General features: G+C 45.9%; 1 protein-coding gene across 1 annotated transcript in view; it reads right to left on the minus strand.

The window, feature by feature from the left end:
* FER1L5 (fer-1 like family member 5) overlaps positions 1–21,681 on the minus strand; it is a 55,625-nt gene that overhangs the window by 26,786 nt on the left and 7,158 nt on the right. Inside the window, exons 7-19 of the mRNA XM_059942226.1 lie at positions 20,884–21,012; positions 19,637–19,699; positions 18,854–18,904; positions 14,541–14,571; positions 13,747–13,862; positions 13,393–13,516; positions 12,915–12,967; positions 11,629–11,697; positions 9,073–9,116; positions 8,897–8,979; positions 8,725–8,819; positions 7,634–7,762; positions 5,454–5,631 (exon numbers count right to left, since the gene is read on the minus strand). Of these exons, the coding sequence (XP_059798209.1) occupies positions 5,454–5,631; positions 7,634–7,762; positions 8,725–8,819; positions 8,897–8,979; positions 9,073–9,116; positions 11,629–11,697; positions 12,915–12,967; positions 13,393–13,516; positions 13,747–13,862; positions 14,541–14,571; positions 18,854–18,904; positions 19,637–19,699; positions 20,884–21,012 (1,165 nt within the window). The remainder of the gene's footprint in view (positions 1–5,453; positions 5,632–7,633; positions 7,763–8,724; positions 8,820–8,896; positions 8,980–9,072; positions 9,117–11,628; positions 11,698–12,914; positions 12,968–13,392; positions 13,517–13,746; positions 13,863–14,540; positions 14,572–18,853; positions 18,905–19,636; positions 19,700–20,883; positions 21,013–21,681) is intronic.

Genomic DNA, 21,681 nt, shown 5'->3' on the forward strand with positions numbered 1-21,681 from the left:
GGTGAAAATACAATTATGCTATTATAATTGTATTACATATTATATGTAATAAATATAACAATTATTATATGTAAAGTAGCATAATATTAACTCAAGGTAGACTCTGATAGGTTAAGGGTCACTATTGTAATCCCCAAGCAACCACTAAAAATAATCAAAGATGTATAGCTAGTAAGTCAATAGCGAAGATAGAATGCAAAACTAAAACCAAACCAAAACAAAACAAATAAAAACATTTGATTAAAACAAAAGAAAGGAAAATTCCAGCAGGCTTTTTTTGGTAGAAATTGTCAAGCTGATGCTAATATTTGTATGAAAATGGAAAGGAACCAGAATAGCCAGAAATTGTATTATTTTGTAAAAGAACAACAAAGTTGGAAGACTTACACTACCTGATTTCAAGACTTGCTTTAGAGCTACCGTAATCAAGACAGTGTGATATTGGCATAAAGATAGACAAACAGATCAATGGAACAGAACAGGGATTCTAGAAGAGACCCACAATATATGGTTGATCAATTTTCACCAAAGGTGTCAAAGTTATTCAATGTGGAAATGAATAGTCTTTTCAACAAATGGTGCTGAATTGGATATCTGTATAGACCAAAAGAATTCTGAGCCCTCCCTCATATTAGATACAAAAATTAAGTCAAGTTAGGCCATAATCCTAAACAAAGAAGCTAAACTTATAAAGCTTATAGAATGAAACACAGGAGAATATCTTCACGATCTTGGTTTGGGGTAGACAATTAGTTCTTAGACCACATAATGCACTACTCTAAAAGATAAGCTAATCAACAAATTAAACATCAGAATTCGAAACTTTTGATCTTCCTAAGACACTGCTTGGAAATTGAAAAATCAAACCACAGAGTGGAAGAAAATATTAGCAGAACATATCTGACAAAGGACTTGTATCCAAAATATAAAAGAACTCCTGCGATGTCATATAAAAAGACAATGAAAGATAGGCAAAAACGTGAACAGTCCTTTCACTAAAGAAAGATATGTGAGCATGAAAAGATGCTCGGTATCATTAGTGATTAAAGAAATGGAAATTAAAATTACAACTAGGGGGATTTCCCTGGTGGTGTAGTGGTTAAGAATCCGCCTGCCAATGCAGGGGACACGGGTTCGATCCCTGGTCTGGGAAGATCCCACATGCCGTGGAGCAACTAAGCCCGTGCGCCACAACTACTGAGCCTGCGCTCTAGAGCCCACAAGCCACAACTACTGAGCCTGCGTGCCACAACTACTGAAGCCCGTGTGCCTAGAGCCCTTGCTCTGCAACAAGAGAAGCCACCACAATGAGAAGCCTGAGCACCACAGCGAAGAGTAGCCCCCGCTCACTGCAACTAGAGAAAGCCCGTGTGCAGCAAAGAAGACCCAACGCAGCCAAAAATAAATAAATAAATAAATAAATTTATTAAAAAAATAAATTAAAAAAAAATTACAATTAGGTACAACCTCACACCCACCAGAATGACTCAAACGAAAAAGGCTAACAATATCAAAAGCTGACAAGGATGAGGAGCAGTGGAACACTCACACGTTGCTGCGGGCGTGTAAAATGGTACAACCACTTTGGAAAAATGTTAGGTATTTTCTTTAAAACCCAAATTCCGTTTATAGGTATTTACCCAAGAGAAACGCAAGAACATTTCCACAAAAAAATTTGTACAAGAATGTTCATAGTAGCTTTACTCATAATACACCAAAACTTGAATCAACCCAAATGTCCATGAACAGGGGAATGGATAAATAAACTGTCATATTCATATAATGGAATACTATCATATAATGTCATATTCATATAATGGAATACTGAAATATGCAACAACATGGACGAATATCTAGAACACTAGGCTGAGCTAAAGAAGCCATAGGAAAAGAAAGGGTACCATATGCATGATTTCATTTACGTGAAGTTGTAGAACAAGCAAAACAAATCTATAGTGATAGAAAGCACAACGATTGCCCGCAGGGTTTGCAGAGATTGCCTGAAAAGGGGTACATGGCAGCTTTGTTGGGTGACGGAAATTTCTACTCATGATGGCTACATGGATGTATGTATGTGCCCAAATTCATCCAACTGTACACTTAAAGTCTGTGCATTTTATTGTTTGTAAATAATACCTCAATAAAAAAAAGAAAAAGCCACAATTAAGAGAATGAAAGCTCCAAAGTTGGAGAAGATATTTACAACACACACATATCTGACAGAAGATTATTCCCAGAAAAAAATAACATACAAATCAATAAGAAAAATACAGCCAGGGACTTCCCTGGTGGTGCAGTGGTTAAGAATCCTCCTGCCAACGCAGGGGACACGGGTTTGAGCTCTGGTCCGAGAAGATCCCACATGCCAAGGAGCAACTAAGCCAGTACACTGCAACTACGCTCTAGGGCCCATGCTCTGCAACAAGAGAAGCCACTGCAATGAGAAACCTGCGCACCACAACAAAGAGTAGCTCCTGCTCACCGCAATTAGAGAAAAGCCCGCACACAGCAACAAAGACTCAACACAGCCAAAAAAACAAAGAAAAAAAGAAAAATACAGCCAAATAGAATAATAGAGGGACTTCCCTGGCGGTCCAGTGGTTAAGATTGCACGCTCCCAATGCAGGGGGTGCGGCTTCAATACCTAGTGGGGGAACTAAGATCCCACAAGCCATGCTCGGCTCGGCCAAAAAAAAAATCTACAAACAATAAATGCTGGAGAGGGTGTGGAGAAAAGGGAACCCTCTTACACTGTTGGGAATGTAAATTGGTACAACCATCATGGAGAACATTATGGAGGTTCCTTAGAAAACTAAATATAGAGCTACCATATGATCCAGCAATCCCACTCCTGGGCATATATCTGGACAAAACCATAATTTGAAAAGATACATGCACCCCAATGTTCATTGCAGCACTATTTACAACAGCCAAGACATGGAAGCAACCTAAATGTCCATCGACAGAGGAGTGGATAAAGAAGATGTGGTACATATATACAATGGAATATTACTTAGCCATAAAAAGAATGAAATAATGCCATTTGCAGCAACATGGATGGACCTAGAGATTGCCATACTGAGTGAAGTCAGTCAGATAGACATAGACAAATATCATGTGATATTGCTTATATGTGGAATCTAAAAAAAAATGGTACAGGGAGTTCTCTGGTGGCCTAGTGGTTAGGATTCTGGGCTTTCACTGCTGTGGCCTGGGTTCAATACTTGGTCGGGGAACTGAGATCCCACAAGCCATGCGGTGTGGCCAAAAAAAAAATTGGTACAAATGAACTTATTTACAAAACAGAAATAGAGTCACAGATGTAGAAAACTAACTTATGGTTACCAGGGGAGAAAGAAGGGAAAGGGATAAATTGGGAGATTGGGATTGACATATACCCACCACTATATATAAAATAGATAACTAATAAGGACCTACTGTATAGCACAGGGAACTCTACTCAATAGTCTGCAATGGCCTATATAGGAAAAGAATCTAAAAAAGAGTGGATATATGTATATGTACAACTGATTCACTTTGCTGTACACCTGCAACTATCACAACATTGTAAATCAACTATACGCCAATAAAAATTGAAAAAGAAAGATGAGGAAAGACAAATGCTTGGAAACATATGAAAAGGTGCTCAACCTCCATTTATAACCAGGAAATTGCAAATCAAGATCTTGTAATATACCCACCAGACTGGCAGGAATGAAAAGGCTGGGCAAGGTCAAGTACTGGTGAGAACGCAGAGTAATAGCAACTCTCATACCATGCTGATGAGAGTGTAATTTGGTATAATTACTTTTGCTTTGAATTTCTCTTCCACTCCTGGGTATATAATTTAGAGGAAGTCTTACACTTGTGACCAAGAGACATGTACAAGAATGTTCACAACATTATTACGGTAGATGAAAACGGTACAATCTAAATGTCTACATAAACCACATAATTTGTGGTATAATCATGGAGTGGAATACACACAGAAATGAAAATGAACTTCAGCTTACATACTGATATAAAAATTTAATATTGAGCAAAAGATGTGAAACAGATGAATACAGACTGAAAGTTTCCATATATATAAAATGCAAAAATAGTATGCTGTTTAGGATAGCATACAAAGGTGGTAAAAATTAAAAAAGAAAAGCAAGGATGTGATTATCGCAAGACTCAGCATCGTGCTATTTCTTGGGTAAGTGGATGTGGGTAGAGCACACATGGAACTTCTAAGATGCTTCGGCAATTTTCATCCTCTCTAAGATAATTTTTTACTTTTTAAGCTGGGTGGTGAGTTCATGGGTACAAGTTTTATTATTCTTCTTTAAACTATACATATACATTTCATATACTTTTTGTATATATTTCATAATTTAAAAACAAGTAGACCATTATGCTAAGTGAAAGAAGCAGTCACTGAGGACCATACATTGTTTGATTCTATTTATATGAAATGTCCAGGATAGGAAACTCTATAAGACAGCAAGTAGATCAGTGGTTGCCTAAGGTTGGAGAGGTAGAGGAGAAATAGCTACTGGGTACAGGGTTTCCTTTTGGAGTGATGAAAACGTCATAAAATTGACCACGGTGATAGCAGCACAATTCTGTGAATATACTAAAAACTACTGAATTGTGTACTTTACATGGATGAATTGCATGGTGTGTGAATTATATTTCAAAAAAAAGCTGTTATTAAAAAAACAGGCAGACAAGGGGGATGCATGGAAAGCCCTCCATGGGTGATAAGAGGGTGAAGCTGACAAAGATGAAAATGAGAGAATGTTCCTCTAGAGCAGTGGTTCTCAAACTTTAGCATGCATCCCAGTCACCTGGAGGGCTTGTTGAAACACAGATTGCTGTTCTGTTTTCTGATTCTGTAGGTCTGGGCTGAAGCCAAGAATATGCATTTCTATCAGTTCCCAGGTGATGCTGATGGGGCTGGCCTAGGGAATGCACTTCGAGAAACTTATAGTGCCCCATGGAAGTGTCCAATACATTGGATGAAAGGATGGATGGGTGGATGGGTGGTTGGTTGGATGTTTGGGATAGTGGATGGGTGGTAGTTGAATGGATGAATGCGTGGATAAGTGGATTCATGGATGGATGGAAGGTGGGCAGGTGAGTAGTGGATGGTAGCCACATGGCTGGATGGGGGTGGTTCAGAGTAGTAGGAAAGAAGATGAGGTTGGGAAGCTGTGGTGTGGAATGTAGTGTAGAGAAGGACTTGCAGTCAAAACCTAGTTTCAGTTCTTGTCGTGGGTTCACCACCTACTAGCTAGCTGTGCAATGTTTGGCAGGTAACTTCACCTCCCTGAAGCTCACTTTCCTCACGTCTAATGTGGGTTAACAATGCCTATGAATGTACCATGAGCTAATACCATTAAAAGGACCAACACAGAGCCCAGCATGCACTGGCTGCTCTCTACCCTTTGGTTGGATCTGACTCTTACCATCATATATCACTTGGCTGTACTGTGTGGTGGAGACGAGAGGCTTGTAACTCAGGTCCATCTTGTTTCCATAGTGACCAATGCTGACCTCGAATTGGATCAGGTCCTTAAAGTTGGGCATCATGGTACAGGAAAGGAAGATGACGCACAGCCCATACTTTTGGCGGTTCTGGTGCTTCTAAAACAATAACCCACCAATCCCCAGTATGTAAGCCAAGGGATGAACAAGGCTATAGAGACAGGCAGGGAGGCAAGCATGAGGTGCCCAGTTTCTTTCAAAAGCCACCTTTGCTTCTATTCAGGGTGACCTAGACCATCACTGAACCCCTGTCCCCTCTCAAAATCCTGCCTTGACTCCCACTCACTGGCTGATCAAGGGAAGTTCCTCCCAGGACTTCCATCACCTGGCCCCCTCCACCCAGCCAGTCCTGGTTCCTTCTCTTCCTGAAATCAGGCAGGAGGGTCTTCTCCCTGGTCAGGCTAGACTCTGAGTTGGGCCACCCCACCCCTCTCCTTTTTGCCTAAATGCCCCCCATCGGATGAGACCGAGGGTGGGCAAGGGTGCGTGGCGGAGGATGCATACACACTCACACCTGCTCTTGGCTTTTCTCAAACCCCGTCCTCCCACCGCGGGTCCGTCTGCTCAGGTCCTCCATCCATCATGTGAGCCCCTCTCTCATTTCCGCTGTCCACCTCTGCCCTACTTATGCATTCTCCCAGTCTGTTCACTAGCTCAAGTCTCCCCCTCTTAAAAAAATAACCCTCCTGGGGGCTTCTCTGGTGGCGCAGTGGTTAAGAATCTGCCTGCCAATGCAGGGGACACGGGTTCGAGCCCTGGTCCCACATGCCGCGGAGCGACTAAGCCCGTGAGCCACAACTACTGAGCCTGCGCGTCTGGAGCCTGTGCTCCGCAACGGGAGAGGCCGCGATAGTGAGAGGCCCGCGCACCGCGATGAAGAGTGGCCCCCGCTCGCTCGCCGCAACTGGAGAAAGCCCTCGCACAGAAACGAAGACCCAACACAGCCAAAAATTTTAAAATATATAAATAAATAAATTAAAACAAACAAACAAACAAAAAAACCCTCCTTCTCTCGTCTGAGCCACTATTTAGCTGTGACCTGATCTTATCTCCTTCAACTTTGCAGCCAAGTTTCTATGCACTTGCCTCTATGCACCGTCTGTAACTTCTCCCTCCCACCCATGGCAGCCTGGCTTCTCTCCTGACCCAAGGCTACCGGTGTCTTCCTAATAACCAGCGCACACTTTTGGGTCCTCAGCCTTTCTCTCCGCCACATTCAGATCGCTGATCGCTCCTTTCTGCAACTCTCCCCTCCGGAGGCTGCATCAGTTCTCCGCTTTGCAGACTCCCCCTCCGTCTCTCTGCAGTCACCCTTTTCCTTCTCCAGTCTCATAGGCTGTGCTTCCCGATGGGCTCCAGCCTCAGCTCCCTTCTCCCTTCACTCCACCTACTCCCCAGGGCAATTCCTCCAGAACCTTGGATAGATCCTTGGATGTGTGTTGATGACACATCCCGCTGTCTAGCAGCCTTGGGGCCTGGTCTTCGCAGGTGTCTCACAAGCACACGTCAAAGGTGGGATTCATCATCTCCCCCAGACCTGTTCCTCCTTTGGGGAGCCCATGTTGATGTACGCCCCCCACCTTCCCACCTCGCCACCTGAGGCAGAAAATGGGAGTCAGCCTCACTTCTTAGTGTCCTGTTGGTCAGTGGCTCTGATCGTTGTTTCCAAAGGGTCTCTGGCACCTGCTCCCTCCTCTCCAGTTCTCCTCCCCTGTAACTGTGTCCCCATTTCTCTTAACTGGGTGGCCCAATTTACTCCCTTCCAATCTATTCCTGACTCTCTTCCTCCTGTCCCTTCCTGCCTCAGTGACCCTCCTTGGCCTTCAGGAAGAAATCCAGGCTCCTTAGAACATCATTTCTCCTTAACTGGATTACACATCTCCTAAACTGAAGCCTTGTCTTTACTGGATCCCCTGACCTCCTGGGATTGGCACAGCAGGAAGCCCCCATAGGGGCTTAGCAAAGCCTCAGGTGGATCGACCAAACATTCTCACACATCCAAAAAGCGCATTCCCCTGCTGGACAGGGCCCCTTCCAATGTCAGAAACAGGACCCACAGCAGACTAGGGGCAGGCAGAGGAGCTCTTTCTTCCTGGGTTACCTCTACGCTGATCACATCTCGGGAGAGATCCTTCATCTTAGCATCTTGATGGGACTTGATGTGGGTGATTAACTCCAGGAAGATTCGGCCTCGATAAGCTAAACCATCCTTAACAATGTTGGGAATAGTCTAGTGTGACAGGAAGGAAAACGGTGAGAAAAGGGAGAGGAAAAAAAAAAAAAACAACCAGGAAAGTCTCCCCTGAAACCTCTGTAGGAAGGACAGGGTTGTCCTGTAACTTCCTACCTAGGGCTGACCACAATCCCAGGGAGGAATTCCAGAAACTCCAGTCACGGCCATGCCTGGAAACCTCTGGGCCCTGAGCCGTCTTCTATACACTTAGGTCCACTATTCCCCTTCATTCAGTTCTACCTGCTGGCCCACCTGAAGGACCCTGTTCCTGGTAAACCCCTCATGCTTGGAGGGGACTGTGGTACCTACTGAATTATCCCAGCCTGGCCAATCAGGACAGGCCCCGCCTCCTCAGCAACAGTGATTGGTCCAAGGGGAGCACACATGACCTAGGAAGGCCAATTAGAATGCTTCCCTGGCCTTCCCTAGTAGAGGCTTCTATGGTCCTCTTCCCAGCAGGGAGGCCAGACTGCAGTAGGAATGAATGAGGCTCAGGAAAGAGCAGCAGAGATGAGAGATGGAGAGTCTCCTATAATGGCATTGAGGTCCTGGTTTCTGCGGCTCTTCCTCACTCAGAGCCCCAGCCCCATTCCCTTCTTTTGCCAATTGGCTTTCTGGCATTTACCACCAGTCTTGAATAACCCAGTGCTTTTCCACGTTTACCTGTGCTGTTTCTTTTGTTGCCCATGACTTTCCACCTGCCGAAACTCTTACCTGAGGTCTCATCTCAATGTCCCTTCCTCAGTGACTGCCCAGAGCACTCCATCTGTTCCTTTCTTGTGCCGCAGCACAGGCCCCGTATTTATATGGCCATTTATGTACAGCCTTCAAGTCCTCTACTGGTGTGTGGTGGGCAGAAACCAGGGCCTGGCCCTCCCCAGGCATTTTCCAGGCCCCGGCGCCTTACACATGGTTGGTTTTACCTCCTCTGTTCCCTAGGGCTGACATGAGAAGCTTACAGCGTCTTCTTCCTTGATCCTGAAAGGGGCCTTTTTACCCCCACGGAGAGTCAGGAAGCTGGGACCAAAGCAGGGGAGGAAGCCAGAGTACATGCCTGCAAGGGGAGAGGGTGAGAAGGGTCCCCAGGTCCAGTGGGAGAGGTGCAGGAGGCGGGGCCGGGGGCTTGCTTGCCTTCTATTTCTGCTCCAGTGGACGAGATCTGGTTGAGGGACAGGCTGACCGTCCCAATCTCATCATGGCACTTGTTCCCGGGGCTGGAGAGAAACACACCCTGCAGGCTGAGCCCCTGGCCCAGCTCTGATTTCTTCCTCCCTGGCGTGTTTTCCAGTCTCCACCCAGTTGCTCACCAGTCCAAGACTCTGAACTTGATGTAGCTGGAGAGGCAGGGCAGCTGCAAGGGGCAAGCGAGAGGGGCAGTGGGTGCCTGCTCCGATGGCCTGGGCCTTGCTGAGACTGGGAGCAGGTGGAAAGTCCTGAGTCTGGGTCAAGGCCTGGCTCGGTTACCAGTGAGCCCAGTGGGACAGACCATGGGAGCTTATGGACCTTTGGCTGTGGGCCCCCCACTGCATCGGCCCTTTGCAAGGGCCTGGGAAAGGCCTTGGACTGTGTCCCATGATCATTTTGTATTGTTATTCTTAAAATGGACCCTCATTACATAAGCTCCCTAGTGGACCTGGCTTCCTTGGTGGCGCAGTGGTTAAGAATCTGCCTGCCAATGCAGGGGACACGGGTTCGAGCCCTGGTCCGGGAAGATCCCACATGCCGCAGAGTGACTAAACCCGCGAGTCACAACTACTGAGCCCGCGTGCCACAACTACTGAAGCCCACGCACCTAGAGCCCGTGCTCTGCAACAAGGGAAGCCATGAAAATGAGAAGCCTGCGCACCACAACGAAGACCCAACACAGCCAAAAATAAAAACAAATAAATAAATAAATGTATAACATTTATTTTATAAATTTTATAAAATAAATCGGGTCCTAGTGGACCCGAGTCCACCCTACTTTGGGCTCCATGATCGCAGTCTTCACACGGCCCTTCAGTCTGGAGGCATGTTTACCAAGACTCATGGGGAGGTTGTAGGCCTCGAATGTCTTCCTCACATTTAGCAGTTAACCTTTATTTATTTATTTATTTTAATTTAATTTAATTTAATTTTTTTTTGGCCGTGACCTGCAGCTTGTGGGATCTTAGTTCCCCAACCAGGGATTGAACCTGGGACCTCAGCACTGAGAGCACGGAGTCCTAACCACTGGACCGCCAGGGAATTCCCTAGCACTTAACCTTTAAACAGCGGGACATCTATCTCCTCAAAGAGTAAATCATCATAGCTGCCACTCTGGGGAGGGTTTCTGTTGTCCCCAGCATGTCCTGAATGGTCTACGTGGATCACCTGAGAGACCCACCCCACCTACAACCCCAGAAGCCAGGAACTATGATTATTCCCATTTTCAGACAGGAACACTGTGGCACAGAGAGGCTGAGTTCCTGAAGTTCTCATGCAACATGCAGAGCCCCTACCCGCTCTGCCAGAACCCAGCAAGGCCTGATTGTCCCTATTTACCGAGCGGGACTGAGACCCAGAGAGGGACTTGCTTGAGATCGCACGGTAAGGGGTAGAATCAGGATTGGAACCCAAGCTTCTGAGTCTTATCTCTGCTCTGCCCTCAGTTATAAAAACAAAAAATCCACGTATAAAACAGAGCTGTTGGGGGTGAGGCCTGAGTGGGCCCCAAATCCTCTCAGCTGGGGCCTCTTCTCTGCTCACAGCAGTTCCTGGGGTGTGGCCTGTGGTCCTCAGTAGGGGGACCTACTCAACGAAGAGTAGCCCCTGCTCGCCGCAACTAGAGAAAGCCCGCACGCAGCAACGAAGACCCAACGCAGCCAAAAATAAAAAAAATAATAAAATAAAAGAAAATGACTCACGAGCAGGCAGAAGATTCTACGAGAAGCAGGGAGGAGGGTCCACAGAAGGGTAGCTAATTTCACGTCACACAAATGTAAGGTAGGTATAAGGAAAGCAAAACACTCCCTAGGTAGCCAAACAGATGCCACACAAAGTTCTGTACACTCTCACTTATGGGAGCGCCCAAGTTCTCTCTCAGACTGCATACTCTTATTTTACACACAGCTCTTAGAAGCCAGGCGTGGAGTCAAAAGGCAATCAAGGCTCTCCCAGGGCTTGGAGAAAACTGGGATCCACACCGCTGACAAGTGACTGAGAAGGACTGAAAGGCTTTAGAAATCAGACTACAGAACCCCACAAAGAAAAGCATGTTGGGGCCATTTGATGTAGGAACAAACAGCCCCACGCTACATGTAGCCCAGCATGTAACTGTGTTCCTGTAGTGCCTCTAAGCCATCAACAAAGAGCTATAATTATGTTCAGGGCACTTTGCCTAGAAGATAAGAAAATGCATAATACAATTTAGAATGAGTCTTGAAAGTGATTGCTTTTTTTTTTTATGTAGGTGAAAGGGCACGTTTAAGTTCTCTGGAAAGTTCAGTTGTAGGGTCCATTCATTTCTTTTTTTTTTTTTAACCTGGCCTGCCTGATCATTAGCTGAAATCATCTGGGTCATTTATTGGTTTCCTTTTTTTTTTGGCCTCGCAGCACTGGCTGTGGGATCTTAGTTCCCCGACCAGGGATCGAACCCAGGCCCTCAGCAATGAGAGCATAGAGTCCTAACCACTGGACCGCCAGGAAATTCCCCCATTCATTTCAAGTAAGGTTCTCTGTAATGTGTCTTGGGCTTCCTCACCCTCCCTATCAGGCAGAGTCCCCGCCCCCTCCCGCCGTGCTTCGTGGCCCCTATCTTCCATCCACACCCCCCAACAAACACCCAAACCCCCTTCTGTTTGTGGTGCAGGAGGAAGAGGGTGGGCGTGATGGCACAGCAATACCTGAATCCGGAAGGTCAGGATCTGGTTCCATATCGGGCTCTCGGTTTGCATCTGCACGTGTGTCTTGAGCTGGGAACATCCCAAAGCAGTGTCAGTGCCAGCCTGTCCCCTCCTCCCTCCACTGGCCTCACCTCCCAGCCCTTCCGGTCCAGCCCACAGGTGAACCTGTCTGCAGCACAGGGCTGGTCATGGGAATCCCTGGTCCAAAGACACTTTGACAACTTCTCATCCGCTACAACCTTGGTCCTTTGAGTAGCTACCTAGATCCAGACTCCTTCATATTTTCCCTTAAATCAGCTTTCAATTAACTTTTAAATAGATACAGGGTTACTAACTTTATTACATCAGTGCAAACACATAGATTTTGTTAGATAAACTCTAAGATTCCGACAAAAAGTCAGCAGAAACAATGCTGATGGTATGCCCCTTTCCAAAGCATCACTTGACTTCCTTTTTCAACCTAGCCTTATTCTAAGCAATCATGTCAGTGAAACCAAGGGTTAGTTGAACTGCTTAAACTTTTCCATACACTCTAAGAAAAAAAAAGAAATATTAAAATTTTTGAAAAAATGTATGCCTCTACCACCCAACGGTATCTCACCTACTTCCAGGGTACCTAAACCACTCATTGGGAAATAAATATTCAGTGTGGTGGCTTCAAAATATGTCCACACCTCCCTTTGGTACTCTCCCCTTCAAAAGGGGGACACTAACCTCCCTCCCCTCATGTATGGGCTGGATTTAATGACTTCTTCTAATAGGTAGAATATGGTGGAAATGATGGTTGATGAATTCTGAAACAAATCTAACTTTAACCCAGCATTCCCCAAATTTGAACATGTGATCTTTTTTTTGCACATAACATCCATCAACACCCTTTGGAAAATGCTACCGTGTGTTCATAGAGGTCCGTGGAATGTCAGCAACCCTCTTGCCCAGAACCTTCCATTTCTAGATGAAGAAACTGAGGTCCAAAGAGGACGGTGACAGTTTCAATGTTGTGCATTTGCGGGCATGTTGTTTCATCCACTTGTCCACTCATCCGTGCATTTGGATGTTTGGTTTTCGGTGGGCATCTTCTCTATGCAGGGCACTGGGCACAGCTCTGGGATACAGGCTGACTAAGCCATGGCCTCCACTTTCACAGAGGGCCGGGTCCAGTGGGATCATATCACCCATAAATGGAAGAACTGGGATACGATTCCTGGGGTCCTGGCCACTTTTCCTCCACACTATTTTTTTCTAGGTGCCAATTTCTCTAAGTCTCAGACCATTTTTATGCTTACCTTTTCCCCAATTAGTTCCACCTCCAACATAGGACTCACTGAGTGGTGTTTCTCTAAGAGCAAAGAAGTTAAAAGATTTCTGAGATGGCAGCATTTTTCTTTTTTTCAGGAGAAGGAAATGGAGAGGTGACAGAACAACTTAAAACCCTCCCCCATAATTTGGTTTGGTGCCCCCTGGGCAGACACCTCCCATTTCCACTCTGTCTCCATGTGCCGTTGTGTGTCCTGGCACACAACAGCAGCGGGGGTGGGGCCTGGCATAGGGAACCTTGAGTCTGCATCTGGGCATCAAAGACAGGGCACGGCACATGGCCCATTTTAAAGGGACCTTCATAAAACCATTCTTGGCAGATTTCAGTCTCCCTCTCTCCCCAACCCCAAATCGTAGTGTCAAAACGGAACTGGGGAGCCCCAGGAGAAACCAGAGTGCCAGCGGGTAGGGAAATTCAGGGTCACCCCCTCCCCCGCCCTGACTGACTGAGGTGGAGATCCTCGGCGCAGTAGATGAAGAACTGTAAGTAGGCCATGTTGATGGGCACCACCGATGACTTGAAGATCTGAATGTCAGTGTCATCAGCCCTATAGGTCAGCTTTTGATCTACCTGGAGAGACCAGAGAGCTGATAGGGTCAGAGTCTTAGGGAGGTCATGGCCACCAGACTTGGCTTCCCCAACCTTCTGCTTGGTTGGGGTGGGGATGGACAACCCTGAAGGGACACAGTGGACAAATGAAAGCATGTGAAGAGCAATGGCCTCTTGGGGGGCCCACGGGGGGCCCCACGGAAGCAGCTAGGGTAGGAAATGCTCCTGGGGTATTGGGGGGACAGCCTCACCGGTGCCTGGTCTCCCACACCGAGGGCAGAGATGGTAACTTTCAGGTAGCCTCTCACACCACTGCTGGGTTCATTTGGCTGGCAGAGGCCAAGCCATTTCCTCAGGAGTGTGTGACCTGGAGAGGAAGAGGGCCCATGGGAGACCAGCCTCCAGTCTCTATCCTTCTTCCCTGAAACCAGCCTTTGCTTCTGTAGGAGACGGGTGTGGAAACGTGTCTCATATATTCTGGTTCCCAGCCAGGGGCAGGGGGAAATGGGAGTCACTCCTACCTTTAAGCAAAAGCTGCCAGCTATTGCCTTTAGGAAACAGGGACCCCCCTTTCCCATCCAGGGAACTTATAGTTGCTACTGTCCTGGTCTGAGAGAGGCAAATATTTCCCACAACCCTAAGTCCCAACCTCAACCTGGTATGTATGTTATGGTCAGGTTTACTCAAAATTCAAACACTGGCCACACATTGTAAATCAACCATACTTCAATTAAAAGAAATGAAATAAACAACAACAACAACAAAATTCAAACACTGGCATAGAAAAGTAGAAATTCAACCCAAGGCTGCAATAAAAAATTAGCATTTGACCCAAAGAGATGCTTTGGTTTTTGCAGAAAAAGACGTTATTATAAAACAAGATAAAATACCATGAAGTACAGTAAAATGTTAAGTACAGAAAATAATTCACACCTTCTAATACTCTCCCCCCATGTGTTGAACATACAGGGATTTTTGAGATGATTTCAACACCTGACCTGGTTTTTCTCAGAAGACACACATATTTCCAACAACTGCTGCCTACCTGGAGAGTTGTAGATGAACCCAATATCTGTCTGAAAAGAAAGAATAGAGTAAGGATTAGTTAGGGCCTCCAGCCAACCAACTTGTTGACAATACGAGTACTTGTTCCACCCTAATTCCTTTAATCTTTACAACGACCTGGAAATTGGGCCATTATCATCTCCACTCTACAGAGGAGGATACCGAGTTTGGGAGAAGAGCCCAAAGTTTTACAACTAGTAAGTGAGGTGGCCTGGATTGAAAGGATTCTTGATCACCACCAGCACTGCTGGCCAACACAGCAGTTGTTCTTCCCTACCCCTGGGGGGGTGGGGAAAGGTGTCTCCCGTTCTGGGGAAGAGGATGGTCAAGGGAGGATTTGGCAAAGAGACTATGGGTTTTCCCTTTCCCCTGGGAGACAGTTTTTGACTCCCTGAGGCCTGAGGGATGCAGTACAGGATTGAAGGTGGTGTGGGGCAGGGCACTGCAGAACATTCAGGCCACCCTTGGAAGGGTCCATAGAGCAAGCCCCAGATTTTGCATGTAGGCCTGCTTTAAAGCTCAGTCAGCCCCTTGGGTTAGGTAGGCAAAGATTTCTTAGATCCAACAACAAAAACACAATCCATAAAAGAAAATTTTGATAAATTGGACTTCATCGAAATGTAAAACTTCTGCTCTTTGAAAGACACTGTTAAGAAAATGAAAAGAGGGCTTCCCTGGTGGCGCAGTGGTTAAGAATCCTCCTGCCAATGCAGGGGACACGGGTTCGAGCCCTGGTCCAGGAAGATCCCACATGCCGTGGAGAAGCTAAGCCTGTGCACCACAACTACTGAGCCTGTGCTCTAGAGCCCGTGTGCCGCAACTACTAAGCCTGCGTGCCACAACTACTGAAACCCGTGTGCCTAGAGTCTGTGCTCTGCAACAAGAGAAGCCACCACAATGAGAAACCCGCGCATCACAACGAAGAGTAGCCCCCGCTCGTCGCAACTAGAGAAAGCCCGCATGCAGCAACAAAGACCCAACACAGCCAAAAATAAATAAATTTATTATTTTTTCAAAAAAAAAGAACCCTTAAAAAAAAAAAAGAAAGAAAAGAAAATGAAAGGAGACATCATATACTGGGAGAACATATTTCCAAATCATTTATCTGATAAAGGACTTGTATCCAGAATATATAAGAAAATCTCAAAACTCCATAGTAAGAAAACAAACAACCTAATGAAAACAAGCAAAAGATTTGAACAGACACTTCATCAAAGAAGTTAGATAGCAAATACTTGAAAAGATGCTCAACATCATCAGGGAAGTGTAAATTATAACCACAACAAGATACCACCACATGTACTTAGAAGAGCCAAAATTTAAAAGATGAACAGTATCAAGTTTGGATAAGAATGTGGAGCAACTGGAGCTCTAATATATACTGCTGGTGGGAATATAAGATGGTAGAAACAATCTGGAATTTTTGGGAAAAAACTGCTAGGAATTTTCTTTAAAAGTTAAACACACACCTACCATATGAGGTAGTCATTTCACTTCTACATATTTACTCAAGAGACATCAAAGCATAGGTCCATACTAAGACTTATACATCAGTGTTTCAGCAGCTTTGTTTTAATAGCGCCAAGCTGGAAACAATCTAAACGCCCATCAGCAGATGAATGAATCAACAACCTGTGGTATATCCATAAATGGAATACTATTCAGCAATAAGAAGGAATGAACTATTGATCCATGAAACAACGTGGATGAATCTCAAAATAATTATGCTGATTGAAAGAAGCCAAACAACAATAAAGTGCATGCTGTATGATTCTATTTATATACAATTCTAGAAAATGCAAAGCAATGTGTAGTTACAGAGAGCAGACCAGTGGTTGTCTGGGGATGGGAGCAGGCAGGATTCGGGGAAGAGGGAAGAATTACAAAGAGGCATAAGGAAAGTTTGGAGGGTGATAGATATGATAGATATGTTCATTACCTTGATTGTGGTCATGGTTTCATGGTTGTATACATATTTTAAAACATGAAATTATACATTTAAAATATGTATAGGGAATTCCCGGGCAGTCCAGTGGTTAGGACCCAGCATTTTCACTGCCTTGGCCCGGGTTCAATCCCTGGTCGGGGGACTAAGATCCTGATAAAATAAAATAGTATAATTCATTGTATGTCAATTGTACCTCAATAAAGCTAGAAGAAAACAAACCAAAATGAAACTCAGTCACCCCTAATGAAGCCATAGATCTAGGCAGTGATCATCAATAGCTGTTAACAACATAAAAAGAGACCAACAGTTGTTCTGTGTCTCCTGGTGACATCACCTTGCCAAATAATTGACCCAAGTCTGATCTAGCCTCTAGATGGGAAATACCTGGGCAGAGAGACGTGAGAAGGGATCCCCTGGAGGTACAACCAGCAAAATCCAGACTGAGGGAAAACTGCAAGACAAACTATCCAGTTGCTTCAACAAATAAATGGCAAGGTAAACTAGGGGGCAGGACCAACTGAATAAAATACACCTAAAAATAATATTTTAACCAACTGCAGTGTGTGCACTTGGTTTGGATCCTGATTTGAACAAACTGTAAATGGAATTCACAAGACAATTAGGGAAATGTGAACACTGACTAGATATTTAGTGTTATCCAGGAATTATAAAGGTGTTTAGATGTAGTCATTGTCTTTGGTTATGCTTAATAAAATCTGTATGTTTTAGAAATAGGTAATGAAATATTTTAAAATAAAATGATGTCTGAGATTTGATTCAAAATCTGTAGGGGAGAGGAAGGGGGCCAGGTGTAGATAAAACATGATGACATGATTGACAATGAATTGGTGAAGGTGAGTGATGGGGATGGGGGAATTCATGATACCATTCTCTCTACTTTTGTGTATGTTTGAAATTTTCCAAAAAAGGAATATATATATACCTTTAAAAGCTCAGGTTTTTCCCTGAGCTCTAAAACTTATTCAGCAATCGTTGGTCATCGTCTGGAAGTCGCACAGTGGCCTTTGTCAAAAGCACATTTTGACCTCCTGCTACCTAGCCTCTCTAGAATCTCTTAATTTCTAAACCTGTGCTGCTTGCTTGAGAGTTAGGTGGGGGAGGGGCAGGTCATGACCCTTCGTGTGCTTATTACAAGTACCGTAGTGAGAAAGAAACCTTACTTTGATTTGTCCTAAATTTCCCTTTCCCAAGGGCTGGGCCCTTTTCCATGAGTTGCCAGATTTAGAAAATAAAAATACAAATGGCAGCTTAAATTAAAATTACAGGTAAACAACGTGGTGCTCCAAGGACAATGGTGCTTCAAGGACAAAGGATGACCCTGCCTGAAAAAGTTTCAGCGTTACACCCCCCCTTACCAGACTCTTAATCACCCTCCCTACCATGTTACCATGGTTACGAAATTTCTGAGCCCACCTGTGCGACGCCCGCCTGGGCAACGGGACCTGTCCCAAATAAGGAAAGGCATCTGCCCTGTCCCACTCCCATCCTATAGAAGGAAGGTGTATGTGCCTCGACCAATCGGTAAAGGAAAATTTCACCTCGGACCATTCCTTTGTTTTCTGGCTGTAAAAACTGATCAATAGCACACATTTGGGCTTGACTCTCCCAGACTACTAGGAAGTTGGCCCTCTGTTCTGGTAATAAATTCTATCTTCTTTACATTCTGCCTTATGTCTGGAAATTCTTTTCCAACCCGCGTTCGGACCACGACAAACAACGACAACTTTTTTAGTATACGTAGGTCCCCAGCAATATTTCATGAGGATCCATGAAATACTGGGGACATACTTATATTTAAAAAGTACCTGTTGTTTAAGATTCAAAATTTCCAGGGCATCCTGTATTTAATCTGGCAACCCTGCCTTTTCCTGATCTTCCTGGATTTGGAGAATCTTAGTTTAGCCCTTCATGACCATGTGAACTTTCCTCACTTAACCTGTGTCTTTCCCAAAGCAAATCTTTTTACTCTGTCTTCACAGGCAGCAATCTTTCTCTAGGTTTCTCCAGCAATTTGGTTGACCTTTTGAGTCCTCTGCTTCCACAGTGTTATAAGTGTAGGGGGATTCAACGTGGCACCCAGCGCTTTCATAAATGTTACATACTTTAATCCTCACAATGACCCTGTGGGTTGAGTATATTATTATCCCCATTTTACAGATGAGGAAGTAGAGGCTCCGAATAACTTGTCTAAGTCACCCAGTTGGTAGATGGATCCAAATCTGGATCTTTTAGCATCAAAATCCTTTCCCCTAGACTTGGACACAGAGCCCAGGGTGGGTCTCTGTAACTGTTTCACCAAACCGCCTCCTCCACCCAGTGCTCACTTGGAATCTCCCGATCTCTGCGTTGAATCTCATCACTGAGGAATTCATCACCTGCAGGGGAGTTTCCAGAAAGATCTCAGTTATTCACAAGCCCAATTTCCCCCAGCCCCATGGGAGGAATCATAAGGGCACATCTGGATTTTCCAGGATTTACTCAATGCTTCCTAATGGTTGACACTTCCATGTAGCGTTTCTCATTTAATTTGCGGAGGAGCCCTGTGAAGTCCATATATTTCAGCTCCATTTTACAGATGAGGAAATTGATCAGAGAGGACAATTCACTTGATCTCCACAAAGCAAATTGTTGCACTCAACTTTCTCCACTGCATGCTGTCCTGGCTATTTCTCAAGAACATGTAAACTCTTCAAGGGAGAAGACTTGCTCTCCTTAGCCCTGTGCTGGGCACATAGGAAGCACTTGATAAATACATGCTCACCATTGTTACCAGGCTCCCTCTGATTGGAGAAAGGAATGTCCCATGTTGAGGGGACATTTGAGGGGTGGCATGAGAATCCTGGCACATGGGAAAGGGCTGCTTTGTTCACCTCGGAGCTGAGCTCAGGGCCTATCGGTTGGCCTTCCACAACATTTGTTGAATGGATGAATGAATGAATGGGGTGTCTGGTTGCCAGGATAAAGAAGGCGGCAGAGATGCTGCCTTGGGTTCAGAAAGACCATCTGATGTGACTCTAGCTCTACAGGTAAGGATGCGGGGCTGACGCACTTTCCAGAATTGAGGTGGGACAAGAAAGTGGACCCACCTTGTCCAGCTAGCTCCTCACCTGGATTAAGATGGTCTCGTCGAAGAATTTTGCAGGAACCTCATAAAAATTCTGAAAGAAGATCTGAAGCAGAGAGAGTCAGGGCGTGGGTAGCAGACATTCCTTCCACCACTTCCCTCAGGGACTCAGCAAGCCTGAAGCCTCAGACTAGCAGGTTTCTGCCCCGCTGTTTGCCCATTTCAATGGCTTTCAGCTCACTACCACCCGAACGCTCCTCCCACAGAAGCAGAGGCCTGCCAGGTCCCGGAGGGGTTTTCTCTCCAGAAAAGGGCGGGGTAAGGGATCCCTGGAGGACTTGTCAGGAGCAGCTCAAGGCCCAGCTAACTGCCCTGGGATGGAGATTCAAGCCTCCGCTTCTTTCTAGATCGCCCTGGGAATTCCTTGGCAGTCCAGTGGTTAGGAGTCTGCGCTTTCACTGCCGAGGGCCTGGGTTCAATCCCTGGTCGGGGAACTAAGATCCCACAAGCTGAGCAACGCGGCCAAAAAAAAAAGATCGCCCTGTCTGTCCACTGCACCCCACTCCCTGCTGCAGCCAGAACCTCCTTCCCCAGATGCAGACCGGGCCCTGTCACTCTCCTGCTTTAATCCCTCCATGGCTCCCAAGTCCCATCCATGACGGGGCCCCAGGGCACTCTGAAGGCTCACCTCCGGCCACTCCCCTCCAACTACACCCGTGTCTACAGTTCTGCCAAACAGTGTACTGCTTCTCCTTTCCAGGCCTCTGAGAACACTATTCCTTTTTCCTGAATTATCTTTCCCCATCCTGCCTTTTCGGAGTCCTCTCCAACCCCTGCTCCCTGCTCCCACCGTGCTTTTATCTTTTCTTTGGTGGTCTAGTCATCAATTAATTCAGCGCATGTGGATGGAGTTCCTACTGTGTCAGACACGATGCTATGAGGTGGGGCTTCCGCAGTGGCCGGGGCTACAGAGGGCCTGCGTTTCGCGGCTGCAATCCCTGTGCACCGCAGTCTTGCCCCGTTGTCATCCTTTACGTGTTCACATATGCAGGAGGCCCACCACAGACCACCGGCTCCCCCCATGAAGGGCTCGGAATTACTCGCTCTCTATTTCCTGTGCCAAGCCCAGTGTTTGGCCCTCCATGCCCAGTAAGACTTTGTGGAACAAACAAATGAAAGCACCCACGTCAGGGAGCAAGCTTGCTGGCTGCCGGCAGGAAATGCCCAGCCCTTGGCTGGCCCTCTTGGCCCAAGTGCCCCATTCGGCTCTGAAGGGCATGTGCTGCCCACCTCATTGAAGAAAGGGTTATTTCCCATCTTGATCCGCGTGTGGTGCTGGTAGCCTCCGATGACGACCTTCACCACTGGCTTGATGTCATTGCCCATGAGCTGCCGGGCTTCAAACACCTTCACTCGGATCTGCAGAGGAGGAAACAGGGGAACTTGACGTTGGGCTCCCCTTCCCCAGTGGGGACTCTTCTCTAGAAGAACAATATGTTCTGATAAGAAACATCTACTGCGGATAGAAAGTGACCCCACGGGTCCTGGGAAGGCCATGGTTCCTTCTCTTTCCTTTTCTGGGAACTGTCACCTCCACTTTGTCCTTTTCATCTTGGGTGTTTCTTGAGTGGTAGGGACTTGTTACAGAATAAAGTCTAACATTTCTCAGTTTGCTGTCTTTTTATGTTTGTCTGCGATCTTTGTAGGGAATCGAACATTTTAAAGTTCTATGCAGTTGAATCTATGATCTGTGATTTGATCTCTGATTTGTGATTTCTTCTTCTTCTGCTTTTATATACTTTCCTGAGACTCAGTAAAGGGACTATGAAGTCTGAGCCTAGAATTAGAAGGTGGGAGGGAGAAGAGCCCGTAAGATCCAGGCTGGCTAAAGCCCCAGGGGAGGGAACTGGAGATGGCAGCGGCTGGCAGGGCACAGTCGTGGGAGCCTGTCGTGACTAGAGGTAGTAACAGCACACAGCTCTCCCAGCCCAGCCCAACCCGTGGATCCGGCCATTCTCCATGAGGCCTCCTGTGTCTCCATCAAGTCCAGAGGTCCTTCAAGGATTAATACACATGCAGCTACCTGAC

This window comes from Balaenoptera ricei, chromosome 13, assembly GCF_028023285.1.
Source record: "Balaenoptera ricei isolate mBalRic1 chromosome 13, mBalRic1.hap2, whole genome shotgun sequence".
Lineage (NCBI taxonomy): Eukaryota > Metazoa > Chordata > Mammalia > Artiodactyla > Balaenopteridae > Balaenoptera > Balaenoptera ricei.